General features: G+C 48.2%; 1 protein-coding gene across 8 annotated transcripts in view; it reads right to left on the bottom strand.

Annotated features, from left to right (window-relative positions):
* The window catches only part of DGKD (diacylglycerol kinase delta), a 109,896-nt gene extending 102,157 nt beyond the window's left edge, over positions 1-7,739 (bottom strand). For all 8 annotated transcript variants that reach the window (XM_079924180.1, XM_079924183.1, XM_079924186.1 and 5 more), the window contains exon 1: positions 7,581-7,739. In XM_079924180.1, coding sequence (XP_079780306.1) covers positions 7,581-7,736 — 156 coding nt within the window. In that variant the 5' untranslated portion in view covers positions 7,737-7,739. The remainder of the gene's footprint in view (positions 1-7,580) is intronic.
* Positions 7,740-13,672: the final 5,933 nt, after the last annotated feature.

The following is a 13,672-nucleotide window of genomic DNA, read 5'->3' as shown; positions in this document are numbered from 1 at the left end:
AGAAAAACAAATACCATATGCTAACACATATATATAGAATCTAAAAAAAAAAAAAAAGGTTCTGAAGAACCTAGGGGCAGGACAAGAATAAAGATGCAGACGTAGAGGATGGACTTAAGGACATGGGGAGTGGGAAGGGTAAGCTGGGAAGAAGTGAGAGAGTGGCATGGACATATATATACTACCAAATGTAAAACAGATAGCTAGTGGGAAGCAGCTGCATAGCACAGGGAGATCAGCTGGGTGCTTTGTGACTACCTAGAGGGTAGGGAGGGTGGGAGGGAGATGCAACAGGGAAGAGATATGGGGATATATGTATATGTATAGCTGATTCACTTTGATATAAAGCAGAAACTAACACACCACTGTAAAGCAATTATACTCAAATAAAGATGTTAAAAAAAAAATTTAGCAGTTGATAATCATTCAGTTTTCCATTTCAGTGCCCTTTTCTTTGCTCTTCTTTCCTTCCTGAAACACTAACCCTTCACCTAAGATCATTTTCCTTTAGCCAGACACAAACAAAAACACTCCCTGATGTTTCCTTCATTATGGGTCTGCACACAAAAAATTGATTTTGTTTATTTGAAAACATCTTTATTTCAGCTTTATTTCTGAAGGATCTTTTGGCTGAGTAATGAATTAGGGTTAGCAGTTTCTTCCAGCACTTAAATTTTGATTGACTTCTGCTTCCATGGCTTCTGTTAAGAACACAGCTGTCAGTCTCACTGTTGCTCTTTTGAGGGTAATCTGTCTCCAGTTGCTTTCAAGACTCTTCATCTGTGGTTTTCAGCAGTTTTATTAAGTGATAGGTGAGGCTTTCTTTGTGTTCACAGGCTACTGAATCTGTGGGTGGTGCCTTTTAATAGTTGTGGGAAGTTCTCAGGCATTATCTTTACAAATGTTGTTTCTGCCCAATTTTCTCATAAAAGACCTTTTCACTATTATCTCTGACTCCCGCCTTATCTGCTAATTTCTCCATTTTTTTATGTCTCCAGGCTTCCTTATGGGTAATTTTCTTTTGAGCTGTCTTCTGGGCCACTGAATTCTTTCTTCAGCCGTGTCTATTCTACCCTTCCTTTGAGAACTTAACTTTGATTATTACATTTGCCAGTTTTAGAATTTTCATTTGGTTCTTTATTAGTTTCTAGTTCTCTGCCAGAATTCTCAGTCTAGTCTTTTATCTCCTTAAACATAGTAAGCATAGTTGTTTCAATATCTGTGTCTGATGTCTAGAGCCCCTGTTTATCTGTCTTTATAGTCTGCCGTTTCCATTGGTTTTAATTCACATGGCCTTGCCTCCCCGTGTGTCTGTTCTTCATTGAACACAAAACAATGAATTTACAACATGGCTTGTGAAAATAACTGGACGACTGGATGATGTCATCTCCCTCTACAGAGGACTGAAGTTGCTTCTGTTAAGCACCTAAAAACAACAGCACTCTGGGATTACCTTAATTTCAGAGAACTGACATGCTATGAAGCATGACTGCAGGCCTTTGGAAGTCCTACTTCTAATCCTCCTCATTCCTTGGAAGTGGCTTTTTGGGATCCTAAACCAAATTGAGGGAGCTCACCAAGGATTGCTGCCCTTTGGCAGATCCCAGTACCTCAGGTCCCACAGGCATTTCTGACTGCTTCACAGAGCTCAGCCCCTCGGCATCCCCTCCAGAGTCAGTATATGCCCTACATTAGTTTCCTGTGGCTGCCCTATAACCAAGGCCACAGACTGGGAGGCTTAAACAACAGAAATTTGGTGTCCTACAATCCAGGAAGCTAGAAGTCCAAAATCAAGGTGTCAGCAGGGCCACGCTCCCTCTAAAGGATCCAGGGGAGATTCTATTACCTCTTCTAGTGGCCCCACCTGGTCCTTGGTTTGTGACAGCACAGGTCTAAATCGCTGGCTCTGTTCTCATATGGCTTTTTTCTCTGTGTGTTCCTCTGTGTCCAAATCTTCCTCCTCTTTCTTTTACAAAGACACCAGACATTAGATTTAGAGTCCTTTCATCACCAAAACAACCCTACAGTACCTATGTGGTTATTCTATTAACGCCTTCTTCAGACTACTAGCTCTAGGGGTGTTCTTTGTTGCTCAGGAAGGCCCCCCAAGTGCCAGCACACAGAACAATTTTAAGGTCTCCACTATTTGCTGAGTTAAACTGAATCTGTGAAATAAAGAAAATAACACCTAGCCCATGCTATTCCCACTAGTATTCAATAAATTAACAATTTTTTTAAAAGATATTCATTGTTAATTGTCTGCCAGATTTGTTTTTATTTGCTATTCTGGCTGCTAGAGATGGAGACTCACCCAGATCAGCTTGAGCTGCGGGTGGAGGGATTCAGGGGGATGGCTACTGGTCAAGATATAAAAAGTGAACAATCAGAAAGACAGAGGTAATCATAAAAGCAACCATTTATTGAATGCTCATAATAAGCCAGGCTCGACGCTAAATAAGCATTGCACAAAGACCACTCCACTTGATTCTATGAGTTATCATCATCATTTTTATTTTACAGATCTGAGAACTATTATTATCATTTATATTTCGCAGAGATAGAAACTGAGGCTCAGGAACACACACCTAACGTTTACTGTCACCACTCGTTACCCAAGAACTAGTATTTTCCCTATTTACAGATAAGGAAACCAAGTCTTAAGAGGTTTGGAGACTTGTTCGTGACATCAAAGTTTAGACTCTTAAATACTGCTACATACTAGCTTTAAAAAAACCTTTTAGGGACTTCTCTGGTGGTCCAGTGGTTAAGAATCCATCTTGCAATGCAAGGGATGCCACTTCCATCCCTGGTCAGGGAACTAAGATCCCACATGCCTCGGGACAACTAAGCCCGCGAGCCACAACTAGAGAGAGGACCACGTGCCACAACGAAAGATCCCACATACTGCAACTAAGACCCGACACAGTCAAAAAATAAATAAATATTTAAGAAAACAAAAAACAAAAACTTTAATACCACTTCACACCCATTAGGATAGCTATAATCAAAAAGATAAAACAACTGAGGACATGGAGAAACTGGAACCCTCATACCTTACTGGTGGAAATGTAAAATAGTGCAGTCACTTTGGAAAACAGTATGGCAGTTTCTCAAAGACTAAGCATAGAGTTACCATGTGACCCAGCAAACCTACTCCTAGGTACATATCCACCAGAAATGAAACATATGTACACACAGAAATATGTACATAAATGTTCACAGCAGCATTATCCAGAATAGCCAAAAAGTGAAAATAACCCAAATGCCCAGCAACAGATGAATGTAAATAAAACGTAGTAAATCCATACAACGGTATATTACTCAGCAGTAAAACGAAAAGAAGTACTGGCACAGGCTACAACACGGATGAATTTTGAACACATTTTACTAAGTGAAAGAAACCAGACACAAAAGGTACATACTACATATTATATTTATGTGAGATGTCCAGAATCAGCAAATCCACAAAATAGAAAGCAGACTAGCAGTTGCCTAGGGTTGAGAGAGTTGGGAAAAAACGGGGAGTAAATGCTAATGGTTATGGGTTTCTATCTTTTTTGGTTGCGTTGGGTCTTCATTGCTGCACGTGGGCTTTCTCTAGTTGTGGTGCACAGGCTTCTCCTTGCAGTGGCTTCTCCTGTTTCGGAGCATGGGCTCTAGGTGCGCGGGCTTCAGTAGTTGTGGCATGTGGGCTCAGTAGTTGTGGCTCGAGGGCTCTAGAGCGCAGGCTCAGTAGTTGTGGCACGCGGGCTTAGTTGCTCTGCGGCATGTGGGATCTTCCTGGACCAGGGATCAAACCCGTGTCCCCTGTATTGGCAAGCGGATTCTTAACCACTGTGCCACCAGGGAAGTCCCATGGGTTTCTTTTTGGGGTGATGAAAATGTTCTAAAACTGACTGTGGTAATGATTACACAACCGTAAATATACTAAAAAACACTGAACTGTACCCTTTAAATGAGTGAGCTGTACGGTATGTGAATTTTATCTTAGTAAAGCTGTTTTTTAAGTATTTTACAACTTGAACATTTTACTTAATTTCTACTAGTCTTCATTTCACAATGGAAAAAATACTTTGTTTAAATTTGAAATTAAGAATATAAGCACTTTAATGCACAAAGCCAAAAATGTTAACTTTTTAAAAATTTTTAAATAAATTAAGCTCCATCTTAACTGATAAGGCTTCACAGAATCACACTGTTCTCTACTCAGATTTCAAAATACCTTATAATGTGTTCATAAGCTAATTTACCAGTGTATTAGTTCCATTTTCTTTTTTCCACACTAGCTACGTGGTCCTATAAAATCACTACTGTGGGGCTTCCCTGGTGGCGCAGTGGTTGAGAGTCCACCTGCCGATGCAGGGGACAAGGGTTCGTGCCCCAGTCTGGGAAGATCCCACATGCCGCGGAGCGGCTAGGCCCGTGAGCCGTGGCCGCTGAGCCTGCGCGTCCGGAGCCTGTGCTCCGCAACGGGAGAGGCCACAACAGCGAGAGGCCCACTTACCGCAAAAAAAAAAAAAAAAAAAAAAATCACTACTGTGTACTATGGTAAGGAAATGAAATGAAGTAATGTGTTTGCTGGGGACAGTTGGAACATATGAAAATATCAGATGTACATGAAATTCTAAACTAATAAACAACCATCTAAAATCTATACACATCAAATTTTCAGAGACTTTCCCCATTAAAGACTTGGGAAAAAGTTTTAAAAGAACCTCACGAATAAAGATTTTTTTTGGCGTTTGGTAAGGCTTCTCTTTACACATGTCCTTATGGCCTTGTTCCTCAAAGTCTGGTCCATGACCAGCAGCAGCAGCATCTCCTGAGAGGTGATAAATGCAGAACCTCTAGCCCCACTCCAGACCTACTCAACCAGAATCTGCATTTTAACAAGATCCCGAGGGGACGTGTCTGCACATGAAAATTCGAGAAGCACTGTCATAAGATACTTCCTTTTCTTTTTCCATTAAGACAGCTCTAGCTTGCACTGGACTAATGTTTCAAAAACTTGACATACATACAGCTCTGGTCCTGGGCCAGCTTGTCCTCAGTTCCATTCCTCACTCTTCTGCTCTACTCCAAATTGCTGATCCCTGCAGGCTGGGTTTCCCAGGCAGGAGGGGGCATGGGGTGAGTCTCCAGGAGCAGCTGTGTCCTTCCAAGCCTCCAGCCCACGCCAGATGACCCATGGTGGTTCCAGCCTCTGGTGAGTCGTAGTTGTTCCTGATATGCTGCCTCCCGGCTTGTCTTCCAGCTTCCTGTTTGCTGCCTCATCGCAGGGTTACCTCACTGCCCACTGTTTGCATTCTCAATTCTTCAGCACCTGTGTGACCACTCCCCATTGAACTCCCTCTGTTTTGAATACTTAAAGTGGGTCGTTCCTTTTTGGACTCAGAATGATACCCCATACCATTCTGGATATTTCCCCTGTGCACCACATATACCAGAGGAATTTTCTGAATGGCTTATCTGCTTTAAAAGGGGGAGTGGGGAAGGGAGGTTGGGAGCTACCACACACACAGTAAACCTCACATTCCACCAATCTCTAACAACCCAAAAGAAAACTCAACCTTAAGCTATTTGTACAGCAGATGTGACTGTATTCAGAAACTCAAGTCCTCGGGGTGTATTTTTAACACTCTACCCATCACTCCTCAGCCAGAACAGCTGGTGTAACAGCTATTGTTTTAAGAGGGGAAAAAACGACTCCTTAAGAACAGAATTCTGGACAAACAGTGGAATCTCTGAGAGATCAAATCTTAATAACAGTTGTAAATCACATGATCCACCCTATACTGGGCACACACCATGCTTGAGGACCAAGCAACAGGTGAGAACAACTCCTATCAGTACCATTTAGGGCTACTTGGAGATCTTTCTAAAAGCACCTCTGACCCATCACTCTCAGGCTCTGAATAATCCTTAGTGGCTCCCTCTTGCCCAAGGCCACAAACTCAACTCCAGGGCTATCCTTTCAAAATCCAGCCTGATCTACCTTTCCAGCCTCTTCCTCATTCCTCTCAATCTGACCCACTCACCTTCTGACCATTCCCAGGTGTGCCTAAACCTGTAGATACAACATTCAACTAGGTGGAAAGTCCCTCTTTCCTTACTTAGCCTGACAAACTCTTCCCCGCAAGATCCTGCCTCCCAGGGTAGCTGGAGTCTCAGTCCTCTAAGCTTCCACAGCACTTACTACATCATACTGTCACATGGACAGATGTCCACCTCCAACAGGCTGGGAATCCCGAAATGGAGAAACTGCCTTCCATCTTGGGATCCTGACCATAGCTCAGATCCAGATCCAAGCTACTACCAGTGACACCCTGGGCAAGACACTTACCCTCTCCACCTCCAATTCCGTAAGAAGGGAATGACAGACAACACCCACCACGGTGGGTTATCACCAGTGCTAATGAGTTAACCCATGGAAAGTGCCGTAAACTTAGCCCAAGAAAAGTGCCTGGCACACAGTAAGCACTGGAGAATTGCTAGCGTTATAATTACTACTATTACTGTTATACCTGGAACAAAGGAGGTGTTCAATACCTATGTGCTGAATAACTGGAGCACTTCACAGTAAAACTGTTTGTAACATTGGGACAAAAGGTTACCCCATCCCAGGTATCAGAGGCTGACATAAGATTAAGAAACGGCTCCCACGGTAAAAGTACCAGCTGAACTCACTGGCCCTGGAGGAAAAGCGCACTGCAGCGGGATGAGATAGTCTGTGCCAGCTGGATCTGCCCAGGCTGCCCACAGACCCAGTCTGCCCTCAGCCACCTGTCCAACCACCTGCCTGAGGAAGCCGTGTGCTAACACAGAGGGCTCACCTGCAGCAAAACCCAAAAGCAGTTTGCAACAGAAACCGCAATGGGAAAACAAAGGGTGCAACTTTACTCCTGAAGAAAGGAAATGCGTCTTTCTGCAGCTAATACTTCGCGTCTGGAGTTCTCCACCGAGAGTGAGATGCCAAGCGGGTGCGCAGCCAGGGACAGCCCCCCTCTCCCCGCTTTCCCGAGGAGGGAGAGAGAGACGGTCACGGGACCTGCCCTTTCCCGCACGAAAATCCACGCGAGGGGAAGGAAGAGCCCCACACCTGGGTCCAATCGGATTTCTCAGGGGCCACAGGTGAGTGCAGAGCACCCAGCGAGAAACAGCCCGATCTGTCCTCAGAAATGTGCAGAACCCGGGTCGGGGAGCGCTCGCCGGCCGGACGCAGCCAGGAGTCCCCATTTCTGGTGCGCTCGCCCCCCAGCCTGCAGGCCTGTCCCTCCCGGTCCTCGCGGCACGGGGCTTCCTCGCGGCCCGCCCCGCCAAGCGCCCTGCCGGCTCGGCCCCGCGCGGCGCCCACCTGCTCCCCGGCCCGGGGGTCCCCGCGCCGCCCCGCCGGGAGGCGCGCTCAGCCCCGGGCGGCTGGTCCGTTACCCCGCGGAGCGCGTTCCGTCCGAGCAGCGGCGCCCGGCGGGACCCTAGGCCGGGCCGGGCCGGGCCTGGGCGGCTGCTCGGGCCGAACTGCGGGCCTCACGGGGCTGCCGCGGCGTGAGGGGCGCGCGCCCGGGCCGCCGCCGCGGGCTCACCTTCTGGCGGATCTGGCCCGACGTGGACACCTTGCGGATGAGCTTCTGCGGGGAGCCGGGCTCCGCCTCGGGCTCGCTGTCGGACGACTCCTCAGGCGGCGGCGGCGGAGGCGGCTGCGGCGGACCCGGCTGAGGGGCACCCGCCGCCGCCGCCATGCTGCCGGGCCAGCGCGCGCACAGCGGGCGGGGGCGGGGCCGGGGCCGGGGCCGAGCCGGGCTGGGGGGCGGGGCCCGGAGGGGCGGGGCCTGGACCGCTGTCTCCAGCTCCGCCCCTCCGCGCCCCCTGCCGGCCGCGCGCGCAGCCGGAGGTGGCGCCCCTGCCGGGCGTCTCTTCGCCCCCACCGGTGGTGTCAGAACCACAGGTTTTAGCAACTGTTTCTTTTCTTCCTGGGACACAATTTGTATGGGGTTTTTTATTTTTGTGTTCACTCTTTTTCATCTTTAATGTTCCCCTTCAAGAATGTAAGTGACCTCCAGGCGGCTCGGGACTGTCTTTCTTGCCCTGCATCGTGTCTCCAGCATCTAAAGCAGCGTCTGGCATTTAGTAGTTAGTTGCACGACGAACAGTTCGAGGAGTGGGTGAATGCATGCATGAATGCAGGAAAGAAAGTACTTGGACAGGCCTGTGGGATGCCGGAACAGGGATACACAGTTCCATCCGAGAAGGCTTCCTGGAGAAAAAGATAAAGTGAGACGGAAAATGTGAGCAGGAGTTATCCCTAACCGGGGACCCCTGTTCCAGGCCAAGAGATGAGACTGTGCAAAGACCTGGAGGCAAGAAAGCACATATCTCTGGAAAAAAGGGAAACTGTAGCCTAAAGGAAGGAAAATACTTGAAGAGATGAGCCTGGGGGCGGGCAGGTCAGACTGGGCCTTTGTAAACCTGATAAGGGGGTTGGTCTTTTAGGCTGAGTCCTGAAGGCAACAGGAAGCCCTTGAGCCATCTCGACCCTGGGCGGGGCTAAGTGACAAAGCTGAGGACTGTGATCCAGGCTTTGAAGCAATCGGGGCAGGTGGCTGCCCTGGATTACTGGGAGGGGCTGGGGAGACAGAGAAGTGGACTTCGGAGGGTAGCTGGAGGAGAGGCAGAGGCAATTTGGGATAAGCCCCTCCTTCCCAGCTAAGACAGCTGGAGGAGAGGGAGTGAAATTGGAGGTGAGTTTTTGCTGCCCTATGGGACCTCCAGGTGGAGAAGGGTTTGGTGCCGCCTGAGAAGGGCAAATCCTCTTTAAAGACCCTATCTCCAGATACAGCCACATTCTGAGGTACTAAGGGGCTGCACAATTTTCCCCTTGCCCTTTCAAAGGGCTGCTCCTAGAGACACAGTGGCTCCTGTCCTGCCTGCGGGTCAGCACACTCTGGCCCCCACTGCACTGGGCAATGCTTTCCAGAGGCAAAATAAGTGAGACGCCCCCCCCAGGGGCCACAGAGGAGCATCTGGTGTGGGGACATGGCCAGGGGAATGGATACACTGCCAGGACAGAGTATATCAGGGCCTAATGCAGGAACACTCTGGGACACGCTGGAGACCCCTGGTGAACCCAGCTGTGCAGCCCAGTGCTGTAGCCACTAGCCACATGTGGCTACTTCGATTTCAAGTTCAATTAATTAAAATTAAATTTTCAGTTCCTTGGTCACACTAGCCACATTTCAGCTGCATGTGGCTTAGCAGCTACCACACGGGACAGCACAAATAGAGAAGATTTCCATCATCGCAGAAAGTTCCGCAATGCAGGACAGTGACGGCTCCTGTATACTGCCCGCCGGCCACACCCCAGACACTTGACCAGCGACTCTCGTCCACACACATGTCCCCCAGAGCAAGCTTGATGGTCTCATTCTAGAGATGAAGACCTGAGGTTCAGATACGTCTCCCAAGGAATTCATGAGAGGCAGAATTTGAACTTGGACTACGTGATTCCCAAGTCCTTGACCCTTCAGGGTTAGGCCTCCCAGGAAGCTGAGGCTCGAAGGAGCTCAGAGGAAGAAAGAGGAGAGAAGGGTCTTGTTATGGGCTGACTTGTGTCCCCCCTCCCAACATTCATACATTGAAGTCCTAATCCTCTAGTACCTAAGAATGTGGCCGTATTTGGAGACAGGTAGGTAATCAAGTTAAGGAGGTAATCAAGTTAAAATGAGGTAATTTTAAGGAGGTAATCAAGTTAAAATGAGACCATTAGGATGGGCCCTAATCCAATACAACTGGTGTCCTTACATCAATAAGAAGACATTTGGACGCAGACAGGCTCCAAGGGAAGACCATGTGAAGACACACAGAGAAGTCATCTGCGAGAAAAGGATAGAGGCCTCAGAAGAATCTGACCCTGCCGACACCTTGATCTCAGACTTCTGGTCTCCAGAATTGTGAGAAAATAAATTTCTGTTGTTTAGGCCCCCAGGTCTGTGGTACCTTGTTATGACAGCAAGGAGCTGGCTAATAAGGGCACAGAGGGGAGGGTGTCCTGCATCTCCATGGAGATTGGTGATTTTTGTATCAATTAATTACAATGTAGTGTGATACATAAGTGTAAAAATCTAAGGGTGTTATGGGGGGAGGGACGGTACAGCAGGAGAAAAAGTTATAACTCTGCCGGAGGTGTCAGGGGAGCCTCTCCAGAGGACGGATTACCCCAGCCTGGTTTGGAGATTTGAACTGAAAGGCGAGGGGATGGAGGGAATTTTCCAGGAAAATACAAAAAGGCAGGAGACTACTAGGCGAGTTGGGAGGATGATGGGGATTTGCATTTGCTGCTGAGCCACTGGTCAGGTGGTGGGGAGTCTGGAAGGTGAGCTGCACCAGGACTCAAAGCAGCCTCTGTTTGACTCAGGAGCAAGGACGTTATCCTCTGGGCACCAGAGCCACTGAAGGGTTTTTGCAAAGCAGAGGAGGGTTCGATCCCTGGTCGGGGAACTAGATCCCGCATGCATGCCGCAAGAGTTCTCATGCCTCAACTAAGAGTCTGCATGCCACAACTAAAGATCCCATGTGCTGCAACTAAGACCTGGTGCAGCCTAAATAAATAAATATTTTAAAAAATAAAATAAAGTGACTTACCAATCAAGGCAATGCCGATTTGGGCCAGAACCGAGGAGGTAGTTGTGGAGGTGGAGAGAGGAGGTGACAGACAGAAGACGTAGTAGAGGGAAGAATAGGGACCAGGTTCTCCCTGGCAGGAGATTAGGGAGCGGGGCAAGTCGGAATGCCTCCCAGATACGGGGCTTTCCAGGGAAGAACGCCCCACTGAGCACAGTAGGCCTAGAGGAGAAGATGAACTTGGTTTGGAGCAAACAGCTTGAGATGCCTGGGTGTGCTGTTGCCTATGCCCGTTAGATGCTCAGGGGATACCAGGGTTCCAGAATCCATCATTTTAGAGGCAAAAAGCCAAGGGCATGAACGTGAACGCAAGGGAGAGTTGGGAGGCAGAGATTGTGGCTGAAGAGGAGTCTATTTGCAATTATGAAAAAGTACTAGAAATTGTCACAGCCAAGAGAAGCCTAAGGGAATGTGATGACTAAATGTCATGTGGGATCCTGGAACAGAAAAAGGACATTAGGTAAAAACTAAGGAAATCTGAATAAAGAATGGGCTTTAGTTTAATAATAATACGTAAATATTGATTCATTCAGTGTGGCAAATGCACCATCCTAATGTAAGATGTTAATAATTTAGAGGAAACTGGGTATGGGGGAACTCACTGTACTTTCTTTGCAACTTTTCTGTAAATCTGAAACTATTTGAAAATAAAAAGTATATTTTTAAAAAGATTATTAGGCTTAGTAAGAACTATATTATGTTCTTAAATCAGAGGAACATAACTGCCATATTTTCTCTGATGAGCAAAGAAGCCTTTGTGTTCTCTGGTGGCTGCAGAGTACTGTTCCCTTGGAGACCACCCCCAAGGTGGCACGCCTGTAAGAGCACATTCACCCGTACCTCCTTATGCAATGAGTCACGCTGTGAATCATCTCTAACAGTATGCTGCTCCCGAGTTTACCCCACCTTAAGGGCATATCAAGGTGGCAGTAATAACACACTTCATATCCAACCTAATCTTTCTTCTCGACCTGTCAATGTAGAAGTGCACCTCCTGTCAAAAAGAACCGCTTCACGTTAGAATAGATAAAGGATGCACTTGAAAACATGGGAATTATCTTATTTTATCCTGAACTGCGGTTATGATTGACATCTGGAGCAGGACATTGCTTTACTGTGTGCGACATGTAGTTCCCCTGGCCCCCAGGACCTGTGTCAACCAAATACCACCCCCATACATTTCCAAGTGCACCCAGCTTCCGCCCCCTCCCTGCCCACCCCCCAAGCATAAGTAAACTAAACCCTTAGGGTTGTGATATTAGACTGGGAGGCAAGCAGTGAAAAATGTTAAAGGAATAGGAAAACAGACACTCTAAAAAGAAGTTATCTACACGCGATAAAATTGTAGAGAACTAAATACACACACACGAATACAAGTGAAAAGGGGGGAAATCTGAAAAAGATGGGTGGATTACAGCTACATGTGAATCTATAATTATCTCAATAATATTTTCAACTTAAAAAATAACTTAAGGGCAGCCATTGTTGAATCATAAATGCTCCGACAGCGCCCCTCCCCCAGACTCTCATATACACATTCAGCAACAAAAGGTGAGCAAAGGAAATTCCCTGGCGGTCCAGTGGTTAGGACTCCGAGCTTCCACTGCAGGGGGCATGGGTTCAATCCCTAGTCAGGGAACCAAGATCCCACATGCCACACAGTGTAGCCAAAAAAAAAAAAAAAAAAAAAATGGTGAGCAAAGTTCTGGTTGTTATAGACTCAGGGAAACCAGAGTTTAAGTCTTGACTCCAACTCTCACTAGCTGTGTGACCTTGGGTAAGGTACATAACCTCTCTGAACTGCAGTTTCCTCATCTAACAAATGGGAAGCATGGTTGGAATGATTAGATGTAACAGGTGAAGTGCCTAGCACAAGGCAGGTGCCCAGGAAATAGCAGGGACCCCTACTTCTCCTTTGGTTGCAGGTTGCAGAACTTTGCCCCAAGTTCTCAGCTGCCGCTTTCTCCATGCAGCACCCTCAGCTCCTTTGCACCCTGTTTCTCCCACTGCACCTACCTAGAAAACCCTGGGCTGCACCTCCAACCTGCACACGGGACATCCTGCCTTCCGACGCCAGAGCAGACACAACGCCTCTAGTGCGCAGGCCCAGCCGAGCTGAGGTTCCATGTCCCGTTCGGGGCAGCGGCTGCTCACTTCCTGCTCACACCCGCACGCCCTTGTAGGGGCGGCCAGCTGCAGATCGTAAACTAGCCAGCACGCGAAAGCCAGGCGTTTTGGTACCAGAATAACCTGGAGGGCCAGGGCTGTCCTGACCTCTGCTCTCCAGGGACTGGCCTTCCAGCTCTTCTCTCTGGCTCTCACACCCGCACAAAGGTCTGACCTATTCCTGCCCACCCTGACTTAGGATATCCTGGGGTCAAGCAATGCAGGAACCAACTGGCTGATCCTCTCACCGGGCCCTGCCAGGCAGACTCCCAAGTCCCTGGCTTGCCCGGCATCTCGGGCGGGAGCCAACCACAGCCAACCTGTGGGCTTGTGGGGTAGGAGGGCAGCAGACGGGCTCAGATTCCCAGAGGAGCATGCCGCCCTCCCTGAGTATCCTGAGAGAGGGGTGTGGCTGGAGTGGAAGCCTGCCGATGGGAAAATCGTGTCTTACCCTGCAAACCCACAGCTTTTCGCCTGTATTTTTTTCTTAATTTTTTTTTGGCCGCATCACGCAGCCTGCAGGATCTCAGTTCCCTGACCAGGGATGGAACCCGTGCCCCCTGCGCTGGAAGTGCAGAGTCTTAACCACCGGACAGCCAGGGAAGCCCCGTGCCTGTATTGTTATTATCAGTCTTCCTCCTCCAGAAATGAATCCTCACCCCTGTCAATATCAGAATGCCTCATATCCAACACTCGAGTTCAGACCTTGCTCTGTGTGTATGGGATCCTGTCCAAGGTTCCCAAGTGGAGCCTCCGGTCTAAACCCCAGTCCCCAGGACACAAACCAGCCTGGAATCCTGCTGAACAAACCCAGATGTGGGAGCCTTCATAT

The sequence above is a fragment of the Stenella coeruleoalba genome (assembly GCF_951394435.1).
Source record: "Stenella coeruleoalba genome assembly, chromosome: 6".
NCBI lineage: Eukaryota > Metazoa > Chordata > Mammalia > Artiodactyla > Delphinidae > Stenella > Stenella coeruleoalba.
The sequence above is the reverse complement of the archived record's forward strand: the minus strand, read 5'-3'. Positions and strand labels throughout refer to the sequence as shown.